Source organism: Oenanthe melanoleuca, chromosome 10, assembly GCF_029582105.1.
Source record: "Oenanthe melanoleuca isolate GR-GAL-2019-014 chromosome 10, OMel1.0, whole genome shotgun sequence".
Taxonomy (NCBI): domain Eukaryota; kingdom Metazoa; phylum Chordata; class Aves; order Passeriformes; family Muscicapidae; genus Oenanthe; species Oenanthe melanoleuca.
Window position 1 is genome coordinate 5481005 of NC_079344.1, and position 20331 is coordinate 5501335.

At 34.8% G+C, this 20331-nt stretch overlaps 1 protein-coding gene across 1 annotated transcript in view; it reads left to right on the forward strand.

The window, feature by feature from the left end:
• WDR72 (WD repeat domain 72) overlaps positions 1-20331 on the forward strand; it is a 92654-nt gene that overhangs the window by 36816 nt on the left and 35507 nt on the right. The window contains exons 14-17 of the mRNA XM_056500044.1: positions 5946-6763; positions 9554-9645; positions 11032-11111; positions 15684-15795. Coding sequence (XP_056356019.1) covers positions 5946-6763; positions 9554-9645; positions 11032-11111; positions 15684-15795 — 1102 coding nt within the window. The remainder of the gene's footprint in view (positions 1-5945; positions 6764-9553; positions 9646-11031; positions 11112-15683; positions 15796-20331) is intronic.

Genomic DNA, 20331 nt, shown 5'->3' on the forward strand with positions numbered 1-20331 from the left:
AAAAAAATACAATTTCTCAGTAGACAGAGGTGTTCTGTTCATGGCATAGGTTTAAGATGTGCTATTTGAAATCTGAGGTTTCTGTGGAACTTGCTAACTATATTTTATGCTCATAAACCAGTTTGAAGCCCCAAACACAATTTCATTTATCTTTATATTCTAAGCTTTATAGAGTCTGCAAAAGTGTCCATCTGTTCAGTGGAGATTGCTTCAAATAGTGAGTGGTCAGAGAGACATAGCTGATAAAGGTCAAAGGAGCCTCTTGACCCCGTGATTCTTGCCAAAGCAATTGGAGCGTAGGGACTGATATACAGTTAGATACAGCTTGCTAACGTGAGCTCCACTTTAATTGGTAATGATAGCAAGAATACACAGTAAAGTCATTGCTGAAAGAAAACAAAAAGTATCCAATATAGTAATTTATTACCAGTCAGTGGGTTTCACGCTCTGGGTTGTTTTACCCCTGCAGTGGTCAGAGAAAGCAAAAAGGTACTCTAACACTTAACTGAAAATGGATGCCCTGCTGCTATCAGAGATGCATGGTGGTCAAACGATTGCCTGTGCCATTAGCTTGGTAATGTTTTCTCTATTGTAAACTCAGCTCCCCATGTTCTTCCTGTGCATCAGCTGCAGATTGAAGGCTTTCTCGTTTGTCTTCTATTTGTGCTGCCAATCATCAAGCTGCTGTTCACCAAGCACATTTCAAGGAGGCAATTTTTTTTTTACTCCTATCGACTACCATCTCTAGCAACTGACGGCTCTGAGGATTTAGAAATAAATTTAATGCTTTAATTTACACTATGCCAGCCATTTTGTGCATTGTGTGTGTATTTGTTTTCTGTGACAATTCAAGAGACAGTTACAAGTTTCCTATTTTGCAAAACTATTCATGAGAGAGATTTATATTTTGGGGACACATTTGCAGGGGCTTTCTATGATGCTACTATTTTCATTAAAAAGGTTGAAGAGAAAAACATATTTGAAAGAAGAGATGACTTTTAACCTATTCAGTAGTTAAAAACAGCTAAAAAATGCAAACCTAAATCCAACAAAAGCTGACACAGATATCCCTTCCCACCATCATTGTGTAGAATAAAATGGAGCTATCACTGGCAATGTAGGTTAATGTATAAGACCCTTAGGTGTGGTAGCCATGCTTCAGTTAACAGTTCTTCAATTTCCACGAAGTGCAAATATAACAGGAGGGTAGGAGTACCTAAATAGCTTTTACAAGCAGATGTGTGATGTACTTATTTTTTGTGAGCCCAGAGCCAGATCAGTGATGAGATGTGATTCTGAGAAGTTATGACCTCTGAACTTCTGTTGACAATCCAGTGACTGGCCTGATCAAGATACAGAAAATTCTTACCCATCAATAAATTTTGTTTGACAAATTCTACTATCTTCCTCTTTCATTTCTGTAACAGGTTCTCCACAATTTAGTTTTCTAAAACCAAATGTTTGCTGTTAATGTTGATGATTGTTACAGAGTTAATGAAGACTGAGTCAGACATTATATATAGTCTTTAAGGTTTCTATTTTCTTTGTAGTGTAACAAAAAGTTAGACTACAATAAACACAGATGACAAAAACAATTGTTAATTTCATTGAAATAAGCATATTGATATTGTATTATCAAACATCATTGTCATGTTTCAGAAATAATGGTGTCAAAAACTTCCTAGAGCCTTTAAGATATGGTGGGTTTTGATGATTCCATTTTTTTAAAAAAATTGTTTTAAGAATCTTGTTTGAAAACAGAGTACAAGTGGATATCTTTATTGAGCAAACAGTAGGATGCTTGTATTTTAATGGTAGTTTGCATTAATTTAGTAATAGTAAGTATACTTAATAATGAAACAATTACTCTTTAAAAGTCTGTCAGATAAGACTGTTTTATCATGTACTTCAGTGGGCTGTCATGTTGTATTTGTATTAAAAGCCAATGGCCTAATTGCTGTCAAAATAGAGAAGTATATAACTTCAAAAAAAAAACCAAACCAAAACTCTCAAGCAAATCAGAAATAGAAAATCCTTGGCCTCAAGAAAAATCAGACAGCAGTGCACCATTAAAATAAGTTCTTCAATTTGTTTAATGTTTTCTTGAGCCTTTGCAAGTGACAAGCAATGGATAAAGGAGGGGATAGAACTTGTTCAGTGTTAATGAATCAAAATATGTCCCTTTAAAGGGGAAGCTCAAAGGAACAGAATTAAACTCTTTGAATATTACCAAATTAAAAAAACTAACTTAGAGTCATCATATAAGCTATCAACAGGATAGCTGCCACTTAGGTTTTGTACATCATGATTTGTTCTGCAGGCACTGGGAACTTTGAGACCAGTTTTCTGCCAGTTCTGTCCTTCTGTATTTGAGATCAAGTGGGAGTGCAGTGGATAAAGAATGCCAAAAGTCTGGAAGAAAAGCCACATTTAATACTTCTGAACTTATTTGGCATAGGAATTGATACTACTTGTTCTGTGAGAACTGAGCAACTTCTATGCAGTGCTATCAAGGCAGCCTCTAAATGTATTTTGAGTTTTGTTTGCCTTCTAAAATTTCTACCTTGTGATTCTTTGCTACTTTATTTCCTTTATGTAAAATGAATGTCAAGATTGTTCTTGTCAAGTCTGTTTTTAGTACAAAACCCACAATAGAATACTTCTGGTAAAGTAAGCAGATATGTGGAAAAAGTACATGCGTATGAGGAGCTGAAAAAGTATGGGAATCCCTGTCAGCTAATGGAAGTGTGTATTTTAATGGAATACCATTCCCAGAACAAGTTGAATCCCAGTGGAAGAAGGCCTTTAGAGATGAGAAGGCAGCTAGGTAAAATAACACTTGAATTGTGCTTCCCATGAAATTTTTATGTGAGAGGTCTGTCTTAAATCTGTTAAAGATTATGGCATATATTGATGCAGTTGGGGGCCACAGTAAGCACAGCCCCCTGCTGCCCCCTTCCCATAGTCACAGGAAAATTTCTCCTTGGGTGCTGAGAATGAGTAAAGGGGAAAAGACCTAGAGGAGCAGGGTTGTAGTGGAGCAGTGATGAATTGCATGCCAGAAAACTGGAACAGGCTCCTGAGACAGGTGCTCAATGCCCCAAGCCAGTGAGTGTTTAAGGGGCATTTGGAGAGTCTAGTTGGACTCAATGATCATTGTAGGTCCCTTCCAACTGCAATAATCTGTTCTAGCTCTTGTCTGATCCTGGCTCAAGCACCTTCAGCAGCAAACTGGAGACGTGTTAGGGGATCCTGGCCATGCATGGAAAATAGCATTGCAAAGCCTCCCTCAATCTTGCTCTTTCCTGGATATAGAAAGCTTGTTCTGCTGTGGCTCAGTGATGCACAGGTCTCAGGATATAATTTTAGTCTGTAGTCAGACTTTCTGCTTTGAAGCTAACACTAGGTTGTACATATCAAAAATAAACTTTAAAACTAGAAATGTTAAACTAGAAAAGGAAAGGTACCAATACATGATATCTGTTGATCTGTTTTTCATTATTTAAAAAATGCAGTTTCCAGCTCTCTAGTTTGTAGTAAGTTTTATGGGTGTCTTTCCATTCTCTGTAAAGAGAATAACATGTCCTAAATAGTGTTTTATGTCTAAAGTTTGTATGCCCACCTTCTTTCATTGGAATGAAATGCCTATGGCAGAGACCTAAGATAACTTGGCAGACATTTTTAGGATCAATGTCAATAAGCCATGACTGTTTATTGTGACTTCATATGTGGTAGCATCAGCAGATGTCTCAATGGATTGACATTGTCGCTGTTTTCCTTTGTTTGGATAGTGATTTCACTAAAGGTTTCTTAATGTTAGTCAAGCAAATATGAATGTACAGAAAGAGAAAATAATAGGCTAAATAATAATAGCTTCAATTAATATCAAAGCTAGTGTGTGAATTCCAGTGTCTGCATTCCATGGGGTTCTCGCTATCTATTAGGAAACAGCATAATTAAAGATTAAAATAATCCTAGTGCTTAACTGCAATGTATTATTTTTAAAAAGGAAAAAGGAAAGGGATAAAAAGAAAACCTGAACAAGCAGTTATAATCTCTTACTTATGACTCCCTATGGAGATCTTTAAATGGGATTATGTATTTAGAGTACATACTCATCTGCTTAGGAGCATCATTCTCTAAAAAACAAAAAGCCTAAATAACAAAATAACAAAAAAATTACTGCTCAAAACTAAATAGTCACATGACATAGAGTTTATGCAGTCAATTCTTTTCATGTGTTCTTTGTACTACAATATCAACAGTTTTGATATTGTACTACAATATCAAAAGTTTAAAAATAGCTAACCCTATAATATCATAGTTTTTAATGTAAAAGGAGTTAGGTAAGGTGACCATGAGAGAGATGAGGTAAATAATGTTGCATTCCAGCAAGAGCTGGTTGCTGCCCTGTTTACTAAAACTTGATGGTTTATTTTGAGATTTAACTATTTTCAACAGAAAGTTTTTTGCATTAGTGGAATGTTTCAAATTATCAAAAGAAAACCAAAACTAAGAGTGATCTGGAAAATTCTGTATTACCTGGCATGATTGTTTGAAAAACTATTACTGAGATGAAAAGTTACTTCTTGATGTGTGTGTCTCCTTGTAAAGGTGAAATAGGCTAAATATGGTGCTGAGAGCATAAGCTTGTGCAGGACAATAAGAACATACTAGTCATAAATGCTTAAAGAAAAGGGCAGAAGTGTCAGCAAGGAGTTTATATTCCCTCACTTCTGGTGTTTCCCTGAAAACATACTTCTTCAGTAGATGGAGCAGGATTATGATATAAGATGTTGTGTCACTGTATGGACTCATCAGCTCATTTTCAAAATGCCTGGAGACATCCCTTCCACTGGAGTTTGTCACAGCATAGTGCCCACCCTATGCCAAGTGCACTGGTAAAAGAAAATATGTAAAATTTTCTTCTTAATGACTATTCATCATTTAAATAATGAAAATGCAAGGAATTTTTTTTAATGAAGATTATTTTGAACATTTCCTTATATTCAGTTGACAGTTCATCATCATTAAGTTACTTCTACACTTTAACGTGTGAGTCTAAAATTGAGAGCAGCTGTAGCTCTTCTCAAATCTTCTGGTTTCAAAAACTATGTGTTTGCATTTATTATCAACTTTAATTAGCCATATGAATTTATCATGTTAGTATGTAGAATTGAAATTATGCTTTACAAATTGCCTTTACTGTGAATGGGCTTTGAAGTTGGGGAAAAGGTAAGGAGAATTCTAGAAAGATGCAGGTAGGAAATACTGTGGCACAAGATAAAGTCAGATGTTCACAAACATTGTAGTAGCCTTTTTCTCTTAACTATTTTCAGCTAAGATAATTAATTGTGAGTGTAGAGATTTATTTACCTAGGTTCCTTATTGTCATATTGATATTTGACTTACCTCAGAAGGAAGTGACTTTTAGATATCTTTGCATGTTTTGAAATAGCTGAAGGCATAGTCTTTATCCCATACAAATCCCATATATATATATAGAGAGAGAGAGATCCCATACAGCAAATTGCAAAAAGGCATACAGACACACGGGGTTTGCAAGAATTTTGCAGCATTGTACTCTATTTTGAAAAAACAAAGGTTTTATGCTTTAAAATATTCAAAAAATCCTTTTAGCTTGAGACTTCGGAAAGATACCAGCCTAGAGTTTCTGCAAAGACACATGCAATCTATAGTATGGCTGTGTAATTGAAGACATTAAGGATCCTGTTTTATAGTATTTATACATTGATGTCTCTGTGTATCTTAAGCTATTTGGAGGCAAATCTTTTTTACATAATCAAAACTGAATAAATATAATTAAATTGAACTTAGCAGAGTCAATAGCTTTTGTCTATTCCATAGGCAATTCTATATTGATATCTTGAAAATTACAAAGTACTGTTGGATTTTTGTATGGGCATTTAATATTTTTCTTTCAGTTGACTGATACAAGCTGCGTCCAACAGCCCTTTACTATTTTACCAGCTAAGACAAAATGGAACAATGCAAATTTTCATATTCTCTTATTTGACCTGGAAAAACTTGAGGAACTGCTCTCATCTCAACTCAATGGATTAAAGTCATCAAAATCATTCCACAACCAATGCACCCTAGAAAGAGTTAAAAGTACTACTGAGAAAAGGGCACTGACATTAAAAAGAAATAAAACTGCTGCCTTTGTACCTCAAGTAGATGGGCAGGCAGAGACTGTTTGTTCAGACCAAGTTCATAGGGATAATACTGCAGCTAGGCCTGTGGAAGAAAGTGGTGGCACGAAAAGACGGAAGAAAATGAAGAGTTCAAGAAAGATCAGAATGCAGCCATCAGGAAACATCGATGTGAACATTGCCACTGATACAGCTAAACTGCTTTTGTCATGTCTCCTACCATGGGGTGTAGACAAAGAAATAGACAATCTCTGTGCAGGACACTTGGATATCTTGAGGCTTCAGTGTCCTGTTTCTTTTGGACTTATGTCAGATGAAAGTCACCTCTCACTGATGTTGCCAGGATGGAGATGTACTGATTGTGGTGTGCTAGGAGAACATGAAGTTTTCAATTTGTTTTCAAAAAGAGTCCTTGATTTATCAAACAAATACCTTACTGCGACTGAAGGACAATCTGGAAAGGAGGATGGACCTGAGAATAATGATTATGGAACAAGGGACTTGGAAACAATATTTTTTTTATTTAGCAGAATAGCTTTAATCAACAGGATAATTAACACACCCTCAGCAGTTACAGATGAAATCGAAAGGTAAGAACTTCTTCATTATGAGTAGATTATATTTTCTAATGTCTCTACATCCAAATCCAATTTCTCCAAGTCACACTAATGCACTTGTTTACACCTTTCTGTCCCGAAAACACATAAAAATGAAGCATGCCTTAAAATAAAACACCAAGCTGATACCTTGATTTCAAAGAACAAGTCAGAAAAGAGCAATCTCTAAATGTAAAGTATTAAATTGGTATTATTCCTGCCCCAAATCTTACCTCTGAAGAGCTTATTAGGTAACACACAGCCAGTCATATATTTTTGGAAAGAAGATCTTCACCAAGTATGTCTCCATACTTTCAGCTTCTGAGCTCTTTCTGTAGGACTGTGAGATCAGGTCAGCTGGTTGGGGCACAGTGCTGATATCACTGGAGCTGTGGGTTCAATCCCTGTATGGGCCATTCACTTAAGAGTTGGGCTTAATGGTCCTGGTGGGTCCCTTCCAACTAAGAGTATTCTGAGTCTTCTTTTCCTTTGTAATGGTTAAAAAATGAAAAATGAAACAAACTTTTTAAAATATGTACTTCTTTAATAGAGCTTATGTTCTTTCTCTGGAGCTTTTTGACAGATGTTTTTTGAAGAAGAGGAGGGCAGAATATAATGGTCTGTACATTTATCTGTTTAGCAAATGAGAACTGATGCAAGATTTTTTTTTTTTTCATAAGAGCAAGAACTGGAATTACCCAGCTTCACACCCAGTTTTCCCAGAGGCAGTTTAAACAAAGTAGAATAACGAGTTCTCTTTAGGCACATAGTGAGATGTACATTAAGCACATTTGTGCTGTTTAGAGTTCCACTCCCTATAAGCAATATACTTCCTTTGCCATGGAACCCTTGACTTCACAGATAAATAAAACATAAGAGACAAGAATAGGCTGCCCTAGTTATACTAGCTGAAGTACAGTGCACCCAGTAATGATGGCAGCTACTGGCAATGAACGTCTCATCAGCCCTTATGTTCTGAGGACCATCCCAAATAACATTAATGCTACTCAAAGCAAATTTATTGACTAAATGCTTTTTCAGCATTAAAGGAAAAATAACGTGCTCAAGCCAAATAGAGCATGCTAATCAGGCAATGGATATTGTCCACAGATTTTTTGTTGTTTGGCAAACATAGTGTTGGTCTGTATTTAGTTTTTTAGGGACAATTAACTTCAGTGTTGGTGATGCTATGGCCCCAAGGCAAGAGGGTGGGGGTGCAGAAAATATTGATCTTGCAGCAAATATCTGCATCTCCCACAAAGCTCTAGGCACTCATTGTCTCCCAAGACATGTGCACCATCCCACAGGGCAAATGCACATTTCTCAGTTACTTCTGCTGCTAATGGTGTTGCCTATTGGTCCATGCTCAATACAAGCTCTTATATGAGTACTTGTTTCAGGTTTCCAGCTTGAACCTGAATTCCTTTCCATGCAAAACAGTACTTCATTCTTGCCTGTGCAGCACTCTTTTGGAAAGACATTGTGTAATTGAAACTAATTAGTGTACCAGAATCAAACATTTTTCCCAGATGTGCACATCCTGGCTTTGGGACATATAGCCTGTAAAATTATAAGTATTAAAGTTGCATCAAGGAAAAATATTTTCCTTTTTTTTTTTTCCCCCCCTTCTTTTTTAAGAACAATGCTATATAACTTTAATTTTTCTCTAGGATATGTGAAGACATAAACCTTACCATCTTTAACAAATGTTATTTTGGCAAGTTTTCCTTCAAAAAGTACAGTATGCAGCCAGACCTCTTTGGACAGTTGCTTTATCCAAAACTTCAGTATGCTCAAAGGAAAAGAAACCTACATCCTGAACTCTGATTCACAACAGTATTTACAGAAGTAGTTAGAACCAGTTCTCACAGGTTCTGGTGTCTGTCTGTCAGTTTTTTGCAATTTGACACAGCCTGTGAAAATAAAGGAACCTGCAGCAAAATGTATCAGATCATAAAAATGGGACAGAAGCAGGAAGAACCTGGCAAGAAAAGATGTTCAAAGAATTTTTCTCTTACTTTTTGACACTTGTGTCTGACTTAAAAATCTCAAGCTGCAAGCTTTCAGAGTTGCTTGGTATTGTAAAGTCTTTTGAAATGTTATGGCTCACTGTTCATTGTAGTGAATTTGAAAGACAAATATATTATTTTTTTAAATGACACATAAATGTAGTTTTTGCAGATCGCTATAGTGATTTATTTAAAAGAAGTTGTGCAAGGGTTTGGAGTGGTTTTTTTCACTTTCTTTCTCCACTGTCCATATCTTTGTTTTACGTTGCTGAGTTCATGACTCAGAGCAAGCATCTGTACAACACTAGTCTCTTCAATTGTAGCTGTCCACTGAAATCCCAAGTATTGTAACGATACTCTAAATTATTTAACACTGTGGAAAAAAAAAATGGAACCCATAAAAAATGCTTTTAGTTTCCCTTGAACTTTTGTTCTATGTATTAGAAAAAAATCCAGACAAATTCTTTTGTGGAAATGGTGTTTTTCAGTTCTTTACATATGAATTTGTTTCTATATTGAAGATAAAGCTTCACGTTTGGCTCAAAACTTATTAGGCTCATTTAGATGGTGCTTCTCAGTGATGTGTATTTATGAATGTTTCAATACCAAGTTTTAGGAAAAAAGAAAGCAAGTGATTTCTGAGGAGAAGCTTAAATGGGGTTGATAGTAATTGATATCAGAGTACCTACTGTAAAAAAACCCCAACCCCACTTTAATACAAAAGATTTTTCATATATATGTTCAGGTTTTGTTTAATAGTTTCATATTCTTTTAGTCCACAGAAACCAGAATCTGTACATGAGAAATGGCAAAATGTAGAAGCAGTAGCACTTTCATGCCCCAGTTTTTATGGGGACTTACCAAGCAGTAAGTATGTGCATTGGCACTACTAACTTTTAAATGTTCTGGTTTTGCATGCTTTTTGTTGCTAAAATATAGAATTTAATTTCAATAATGATAAAAAATGTTTCTCTTTATGCTGTCCAATCTGCAAACAGAGAAACTGAATTACTCTATTTCGTCTGTGAATATCACAAAAAATGTGTAAACAAAGTGTTAACCGGAATCAATGATATTTTTCCTGTTCTGACAAGACATTTCACTGAGTTTCTAAAGACACTTTCCAGCAATCAGAAAAACAGCAATGTAATAAGACAAACACTGCCCTCACCCCCTTCCCCCATCTCCCTCATCACCATGATGTGCCCACCCAATAATATATACAGCCCTCCAAGCAAACTGTTGCCTTAGTAATACAAGAGCCATCCTGACTGTTCAATAATGCCTTCAGACTTCTGGCTCAGGGCAGAATAAAGTAATCTGTTCCTGTTAATGTCCCACAGGCCATCGCTCGTCAATCTTGGCTTTGCAAGCCAGCCTTGGTTTGTTTACAGTATGTAACTAACCAAAGAACATTTAAATAAAAACCTTGACAGAATATGGACATTTGTCAGTACATGTTACCTGCCTGACAAATATAGTGTTCCTCTTACAGAATTAGCCATGTCTAGACTGAAAACACAAATTCTTTTGCATCAAATCTTGATGCTCTGCTGTGTAGGTAAACCTTAATATCCCTATCAAAAATTAGTTACTGTTCCTTCTCTAATATCCACCCCAACTGTAGAACTTGCAATGACAGCAGAGAGGTCCATTGGAAAAAAGAGATGAAACATAAAATCAAGTGACAATTGAAAAGAAGTAGGGGAAAGGCATGGAAGTGGTGACTGCAATGTTCATGAAAATAAAAATAGATTTACTGAGTAACCTAAAAAATCTAAGGTAATCTAAGTCTTATGCCGTATCTCCTAGTTCATACAGTTGTTCAGATTTACAAAATAAAATCCGATCTAAGACTTGCAGATCTTGGAGGTTCTAGGAACAACTTGTTCTTTAGCATAAAGGATACACTGGACAGCAGTATTCTTGATATATTTAGAAAATTGTAATGGAAGAGTACTCCATTGGATATCATTCCTCTGTTTAAAAAACAAACAAAACAAAGAAAAAAACCCAACAAAACACCAGAAAAAAACCACAAAAAATCCCAACTCTAATTTAGGATGAGAATAAATATTAAAGCAATAGATTGTCTGAACACTTTGTGCTTATTGTATCAGATGTTCTAAGAACATTTTTTCCCATCTTTTCAAGTATGTGGCTGAAATGAAAATTTTAAAATGCTAAAATATTTTTCTGTGTGTGTCCCTCTCTATATATTGTCAGTTCATAAATTATACATGTGTTTTTCAGGTAAGAGCAGATATTCCCCAGACTTTGGGAGCATTTCATTGCTGAAACTCATTTGCTGTTGGAATGACCAATCTGTAAAGGTAGGAAATAGCCTGTGTCATTTGTAGCAATGTAATCCTTAAGTGCCATTTTACTGTAATTTAGTAATTGGAATATTAGTGTGACTAATAGTTATAATTTCTGGGGAAACTATTACAGAAGTCATACCATTCAGGTCTTTGGAAAGCAGATTAGTATTACAGTATGAAGTATGCCACTCATTAAACTATTTAGCCTTAAATGTTTAGATGGGACAAAGTAACTTTCCTACTAATCTTTTATCTAAGTCTTCTTGTTCATAGCATTTATTTAAAAAATGAGCTATTTCTTCTCTAACAACCACATGTAACTTATATAAAAAAATGCCATCTTTGACTCCAGGAATACAAAAGGGCAAAATAAAGGCAGTGTTCTATATTAATGTATTATTATAGAAGAAACTGAAAATGCCTTAGTGATGGGCAAAAATCCCGAGTCTTTAATTATTGCAACAGTCTTTAAGAACAAATTGCAAGTCATGTAATTATGGGTTCTTCAGGTCAGATGATCCAATAGGATGCTCATCCCTATTATTAGTGAAGAATCTGAAGTCTTGAGAGATTAGTAACTTTTTGAGAGTTGACAGTCAGTGGTGAAACAATCTAAGCAGTGAAATCTAGAAACCATTTCTCATTTTGAAAATATGTATTTAAATAAAGTTGTCTAGTTGTTTGAGTGAGTTAATATTCAGGGATAAATAACTCAAAATATTATACTCTGACCACAATGGATTTTATTCCAGAAAGGGGAAATACCTGTTACAAATCTAGTTTATGATATTACTTTTGAAATTGAATGCAACTCTCTCCTACTTCAAATGCAAAGAATATTTTCCAGAGCTGAGAAAGGGTGCTGCAGTAATACTCCCCTGTTCTGTTAGACAAAAATAGTTTCTGCAAATATTTACTTTCAATTGATTCTAGCATTTCATCTTGAGCTTATCAGTTGTTTATTTTATTCCTCCTGTCTCACATCTTCCATATTATTCCTGAATTCTTTTGCTCTCCCCTTTCTCTTAAAGTAAGAGATTTTCGTCTTCTTTTGAAACCTCAATAACTGCAATTGTCATGTGGAATGCATATAACCTCTTGCTGACCTCTTTAGAGAGTAGTTAATATATTTATGGAATTTGTGTTTGTAGCATAACTGTATATGTGAGATCTAGGTATTTTTATTTCTGAGTGTATTTGGCTACTGATCAGTTAATTGCATTGATACTGGTCTCATCTAGCACAGGAGGTTAGTGTTCTGGAAGATAAGGTATGGAATAAGCTGCCTCACACTTTTTTTACCTGAAAAGCCTTTAAATTTACGACACTGAAATTGTCAAGTACTAAAAAAATCATGCTCTCAATGCTTCTCAAATTTTAACATTATTCAGGTAAAGCATTGTAGCTGCACTAAGCTTTGTTAACCCACTTAGTAGCACAGATTTTGGATTGCTTGCCACCAAAGTGCCATAAAACTTTAAAGATTAAAAAAAAAATAAATGTTGGTAGTAGGTATGATATTTAGTGACCAGTAGTTTATACACAATTATAGCTTTTTTTGACAATAACATGGTTTTGTTAATACTTTATTTATGCAATCACAATTTAATGGCCAATTTATTAATCCTGAGCAGCCTGATTAAGCACTCATGTATATTTACCAAAAAACATCACTATTTAGACTGTTTTTAAAAACTTTTTCTATTGTGATTTCCATGAAGGATACAGACTCTCAGACATGACCCAAAGGAGATACCAATTATTGGCTAGTCATCTCCTTACAGTGCTGTAACAGATTCTATGCAAACAATAAAACTGAAAAAAACTGCTGAAAAAGCCTGCTGCAAATGTTTTATCAAGGGTCTACTGACTTGTTGAACTTGAAGGCTCATTTTCTGAATCAAATTTTAAAAATATGTATGCTTTTAAAATATTTTTTTAGTATTTTCTGTTGCCCAGATGATTTGAAAGGAAATGACATCTTCACCTGTTCTGCTGCTCTTTCAGATAAAATATAACCATTCCTTGTCACACTCTTATCCCACCCAGAAATAACTTGTGTGTTCATCTTTCCAGATAGATATATGAAGAAAAAGATATAGTCCAGTAGAATTATCTAGACAACTGTTGTGACAATTACTGTACAGAATTAGAGCAAAGTAGGCTGGATCATTCAAGTTGATGTTTTGATGTGAATCTTTTGCCCTGTGATGTGACAGTGCTATGGAGGCACCTGGGAGGCAGTTTCTGCAAGGCTCAGACCTGTAGAGGTTATGGCCTGAGCAATAACCAGGAGTTATATCTATTGACTTCTCTCTTTAAACCCACTCGCCAGAAAGAGAATAGTTATCCTTGGAAGTAATTGATAAAGTGTGGAAAGGAAAGCCAGGATAACTTAGTATAGATGTAGCAGCACAACTTACCTCAACTTTTGTTCCCTTGTCTTTTTTGAATTATTCTGTATTATTGCTGCTTCAGAGTCAAACAATTACCTTTCACTTTTAATATCAGTATTTATAGGTGGACATATGCTATTTATGCTTCCTCAGTCAAAGAAGCAGCATATTTTGTCACATTTAACAATCCCAACTACAAAACACATTGTATTTTCAACAGCAATTACAATAACCAGGAAAAAATGAAAGGAAATGTAGCCAATAAGGCAGCTAATTTATATCCAGGAGGCCACTAAAGATAAAGTGGAAGTGATCAGAGAAAATGAAAGATACTCATGTTGATTTGTTATGTGTTAGAAACAGGAAAATCTACTGAAGATTTTTAAACTTGGTGATAAGGACAGATGAGGTATATGAATTTTGGGGTAATATTCCATGAGAAGACAAAACTAAGCATGAAACCACCACACCAAGCACTGTGGAAATGCAGAAACAACAGACACAGTCAAGTAACATGCAGAGACATCTACAGGCGCCTCTACAGTAGTACCACATTGTGCCATTTGTTACAGTTTTTTGCTTTAAGATGTTAGAGGAAGTTTTTGCAAATGCTGCCTGGCATGCACAGCAATGGTACAAGTAAAGAGCATCTGATCCAGATTAGTGACAGATTCTTAGCAGATTTCTTTTGTGTACCTCTGTAAGAATTTTTTGGTCAAAAATTTCCCCAGGACAATGAAAACATGTCTGTGTTTCATTCTCTTTCTTAATTATTGTAGATATATTGCAAGAGTCTGCTGCAAAGTCAGGATCTGTAATCCCCAAAGCTCAGGGCTGTATAGATGTGAGGAACTGGAAACTGCCTTTGGTTTTCCCTGTAAAATAAAGTTCTATTATAACAAGATGAAGGCTTGTGCTATGTTGAATCACATAGGGCTGAGTTCACTTGCAGTGAACTTTCACATTGTGGACCTGACTATGGTGTATTTGTCTACAATAAAGGATTTTGTCACAAAGGACACCCTCAGCCTTTGTTCCACTTAATGATTTGAATTTACAAAGGCAGTTAGAGATGTTTTTGGAGGACAGGTACTTCATTCTCTCTTCCAGGCAGTTTGGTGGATACTGCATATCAATTTCAATTAATGTGAAAATTAAAATAATTTCAAAATCGTTTTATAATATAAATAGTGTATAATCTTAAATTTTTATAATAAAATACATTAAAGTTTTTTTATTAAATTCGAATTCATATTTAAGTTGAAGTTGAAGCCTTAGATTCACTCTGTTGTACTTGAGAATTAATATATTCCCAAATGAGAAAAATGGTATTCTTTTTTCTGAAGGAAATACCAAATGAAGAGAAGATACACCATGCTGAAATTAAAACTAAGAATTACAAAGGTTTGGGGTCTTTTGTCTAAGGCCTTCATGTGCTATATAAGTTTCTTTGCATTTTTAAATGTCCTTAGTTCTTATGGCAACATTTTGCTAAAGAGAAGGAAACAGTGAGACAGTCTTCACACTGCATTGTCCTAATGCCCACATGAGGTGCATCAGCTATTGCAAGTGCCTTTTACAGGCTGCTCACAACTCCAGGAGGTGTTCCTTTTGCATAAGAGGAGTCTGAGGAATGTGTTAGACAAAAAATATGGGGATGTTATGTTTGAGCTAGAGGAATAGACCATCACCACTAATAACAAAACATTCTTTAATTTTATCAGAGATTAGATGCCAAGAATCCTAAAATGTCACCCAAGACAACAAGGTCATTATTCAGTCTACCAAGCACTTTTGCACATATCAGGGAAAAAGAATAAAGATACTTATTAGCTGTTATTACCTTGTGCTTTACTAATATATTTTGTTAGTATTTGTTTATCCTTGAAATCAAGGAGGCAGTAGGTGACTGATTCTAGATTTGACATTAAAGAAAATGAATGTTTATTGGGGAGCAGTTCCTGACTGACAACTTACACTATTTTATTGCTATCTAGTTAACCTTTTTTTTTTCAATGTGTATGTAGAGACACATAATTATCACTGTCTGAAAGACTAATAAACGTCGACTTTCTAATGACATTCACCAGGACAGTCTCCAGATTTTGTGCTAGTTGGTTAAAATTGTCAAATACTTAGATAAATAGTTGAGGTACTGATATCCAACAATAATTTGCATTTATGACAGATTGTTGAGGCAATGCAAGCAGTGCTGCTGGCAGAAGTTCAGAGGACTATTAATCCCTTGAGAAAGACAGCGATTTGCAGAGAGCCATTGGCCATAGTAGAGAATGGAAATGGTAAGTTTGGACCCTGCCAAACACTGAGAGGGATTTGCAATATGTTAAAAATAATAGAATGGTTTCGGTTGGAAAGGACCTTAAAAATCATCTAGTTCCAACTGCCTGCCATGTGCAGGGTCATTTTCACTTGGCCACGATGCTTAGGGCTTTGTGCAGCCTGGCCTTGAACACTCCCAGGGATGGGCCATCCACAACTTCAGGCAGCCTGCTCCACTGCCTCACCACCTTTACAATAAACAATTTCTTCCTTATATTTAAGCTAAAACTATCCTCTTTCAGTTTAAATACATTACTCCTTGTTCTATCACTATGACCTTGTAAAGCATTCTTCAGAAAATTTTCTTTGCCTTGTAAATGGAAAATCTGTTGGTATATTATTTTAAAAGAACTTCCTCTAGTAATCAGAACAAGCTGGGAGTATGAGTTCACAATACTTTACTTCTGTGTGAGACAGGCTAAATGACCTATATCTAACCTTATCAGGCTAGGAGTTTTCTCATATGATTGTCAAGGAATTAAAGGACTTTCATCTCTGAATACTAAAGAAGAAAAGGTAAAGTTTCTTTGATTGTTTAATAGGTCTGGTGTTTGCAAATAAAAGAAGCACTGTAGTTGAAATAGAATCAATAAATCATATTGGAAAGAAGTTTTACAAATCTGCCTTTCCAGTGACATCAGACCTTACACAGCTCTAAAAATTAATTGCTTAAATTTTATAACTTCATAATGTAATACATAATATTTTATTTTTCTTTTAGAAATAACCTCCCTGCAAGGAGATATCAAATGCCTTTTACAATTAGATAATTTCATTTTACAAGAAGCTTACTCTTTGAAACTTTACAATGGTGCTAATGTTTATGGTAAAAAAGATTGAACCTGAATTTATGTTATGAAGTTATACTCTTTTTTTTTTTTTTTTTAGCCCATTAGCTGAGTCTTAAAATTAAGTGACCTAAATTTTAGATCCAATCTTATTAGTGAGCCTTCACTTGGGAAACTAATTTATTATCTCATTGAGTGTGTGTGTCTGTCATGAAAATTTGTTACCAATATCCTTGTTCCAGCATACTAAAAATGATCAGTGATACTTGCTTCAGGCCACAATACAAAGAAGTGTCTCTATAATTTTGAAATGCAAAACACTTCCAATGATTGTCATATATGAGTTTATACTTTGCTTACATTGAAGATTGTTTCAAATCATTTAATTTATGTGGTTTGGCCCAAGGTGCATTGTAACTAAAGCAACTCCAGCTGTAAGGTTCATGTATGGACTTAATTTCCAATTTTCTGAATTTTCAGGGTGTATTTCAATGAAATATTTTGACAGAGATATACAGCTAAAATGCAACTAACTGAAAGTTTCAAATGCAGATGTCTCCAAACTCTAAATGTGTTTAGATCTTCGGGTATATTTCAAAACTTTCTATACTAGATTAAAAAAAACCCCAACATTTTTGTTACATAAAAAGTGCTGGTATGATTCTAGTAGTCAATTGATGTTTAATTCTAGCATCATGAATTCAGGGGAGTTACTTCTACTCTCTGAAAGGGGGATTTGTTTGTATGTCTATGGTTTTTACTGCCATTTTGTTCTTAACCTAATTATTTAATGTTTATTCAAAAAACAGCTAGAAAATTGCTTTACTAGGAGAACCATCTGCATAAGCTTTTCTACTGGCTATGTCATTTTCATACTCCGTGATCTGAACTACATAACTACATGCTGTAAGGAAAAGTCAATTTTTTAATATATTCAGAACTTAATGTAGTCTGAAAGAGGCTGAAGACATACAGAATGATTGGAAAAGAGATTTTGTGCTATATTTAATATTATTTTAGATTTCTTATTGTTCTCATTTCTACTCATGTTTGTTGTATTATTTATTGAGGTAAATAAATAGCAGAAGTGTTCTTGTTTTGGTTTTTATGGTTTTGTCATATGTATCATAAAACTTGATAAGTTCGTAGAGAATTGAACAAATTTTTTTGTGATTTCTAATATATGAAAGAGTATAACTAATTTTGGCTTAATGATATGCAGAAATTACTAAAAACCCATGCAGGAGTTAGTCCACAACCAGTGTAATTGTTAAGATGAGTGATTATATCTGGATTTAGTAATTTATCTGACAGGTATGTAATATTTTATTAAATACTCTGTATTTATGGGTTGTACAGTAGTTGGCATCTTGTGCGATATCAAGGTAAAGGTTAAATATTGTTTTGGGTTTTAAAGCTACAATTCAGGACTGGCTTTGTGCCCTCTGATCCAAAGTAAAATAATCTGAATCTTGGCAGCCATCATTATTGCACTATATTGCATTTTTCTTTAATTGGAAATAATAGATTAGATCTAGAGATGTTTAATCTTTTTTACCTCAAAAAATTTCCACTGAAGTGAATAGAAGTTGGTTTGGTGGTTTTTAAAGCCAAACTTTCAGAATTTGTCATTCAGTTTTAATCTTTAAAGTTGATAGTATATTATATAATTTCTTATTTTTTGGTCAGAAAGGTCCTTACTCCTTTGAAGCTCCTGCATCCTTACTTCATGGTTAAGGGTGAACAGATGTAGACAATAGCTTCACTTGATGAATAATTTAAAATGCCATATTTTTCTGTGGTTCCATACAGACAGAATTGCTGATTTGAATAAAAACCCCAAACAAACAAAAACCACAACAAAACCAAAAGAAAAAACCCAAGTTACCAAACTCATATTTTTTCCAGAAACCAAAATAAAGAATTAAAAAAACCCAAATTGTGCATTTAACGCATGCCAGAGAAAGGGTTAACTCTGGTCTGTCCTAGTTCGTTCTTCCATTGTTGCTAAAAGGAAATATAAATGCAAACAGCTGCAATTTCTTTATGTTAATGTCAGAGATAATAATTCTGGACCTGTTCCAAACATATTGATAGCAATCTTACTATTGATTTCTGCAGGATTTTCTTCAGTTCTTCAAAGAAGCTTAGGTTTTCACTAATTTTTTTGACATTAATCATAATTCTGAAAATGTATATTGGACTGTATCCTTCTTGCATTCTTCTACACACCAATAATCTCAGGTTAATAACCATTTAGCAGGTTGTCAGTGTGGTCTTGTTTTCCACTCTCATGTGAGTCAGAGGCAGTGATTTTTGGAAATTTATTTATCCACTTTTATATCTACTTAGCATAAAGCTAAGAGGAGCTATGCTGGTATTCATTTTTCATTTGTAGTGTTTGATCTTATGACATACATTCTTAATCCATACCCAGTCACGTGCAGAACTTCTTTGATCAGAAGAAGTGTGTGGATAATACCACTGTTGTCATTCCCTAGCCCACTGATTGGACACAAAGAAATTGGATATTCCCTCCTGGAGTAGATCTGAACCTGTATCATTCTCAGTGGTAACTCATTGCTTATCCTCAGGGCATTCTGCAATGAGCCATCTACAGAATTTTTTTCCTTTTTCATGGAAATATCAAAATATTTGCATGGGTAAGACCTAGAAATGAGACTCTCTCACCTCCAGGTGCATTCTGTCTCTAGGACTGCAATCTCCCAATAGCTACTACACTGAAGCAGCTTCCCATGTGCCAACCTTTGATGCTTGTTTTTTCTAATGCATAGGGAGCCAAAAATTTGTTATCTGGAACAGCATCACAGCATTCCAGTTCTTCTGGAATTGCACCCCTCAGTTTTTTGTAAAATGTGAGGAACTGAATTTATTTACCTTTTAAAAAATTTTTGGAGATAAATGTGTTTAAGAACTTAATACTCAGATAATAAATTGAAGAAATTATGCATGTGATATTCTAGGAATGTCAAAAACTGGAATTAGTAGAAGGACAGCAAAGTACAGGCTATATTTCTAAATATAGCATATTTTAACTGCCTCCTGTATTTGTGAAAAAATGAAATGTGAAAAATCACACCACTAAGACTAGTTTGCAATAAATTCTGGCTTGCACTTAAAAATTTCTAGTTAAAGCATCTGCTAATGATTCAAGCTTTTAAGTATATTTGAAAGCTATTAGCTATAACCTCATCTTTTGTATGTGGTTTTGGAGCCCTTTAAACTATTCAATTAAATAAATTGGTTCTTGCAGGAAAAAAGCTTCTGCTGATAAATACCAGACTGAAATTAATGGTGGCAATTGAATTCCATAGGTTAGTGTAAAGAATTGTCAAAGACTTATCTAGAATATAACAATATGTTTTGTTAAAATGAGGAATCCGTTCAGTAATGGTAAATCAATGAAAGGAGGGATATAACCACTCCTGTTCACTAGAGAGGAATAGTGACCTGCAGCACAGGGCTTTGAGCACTTCCATTGTCAGGGTTTCACAATCTGTCCAGCCACAGATGACTTTTTTATGTCAGCTCTTAGGAAGTAATTCTGTGTCTGTCCTTCTGTATAGCAAATGAAACTCCTTGCCTGCTTGCTAAGTCTGAAGGTTTTGTCTAGAAAGTGCAGCCAAAGAGAAGAGTTGTTCTGTCTCTGATATATTCTTTCACAGTGTCATCTTGTTACAACCTACT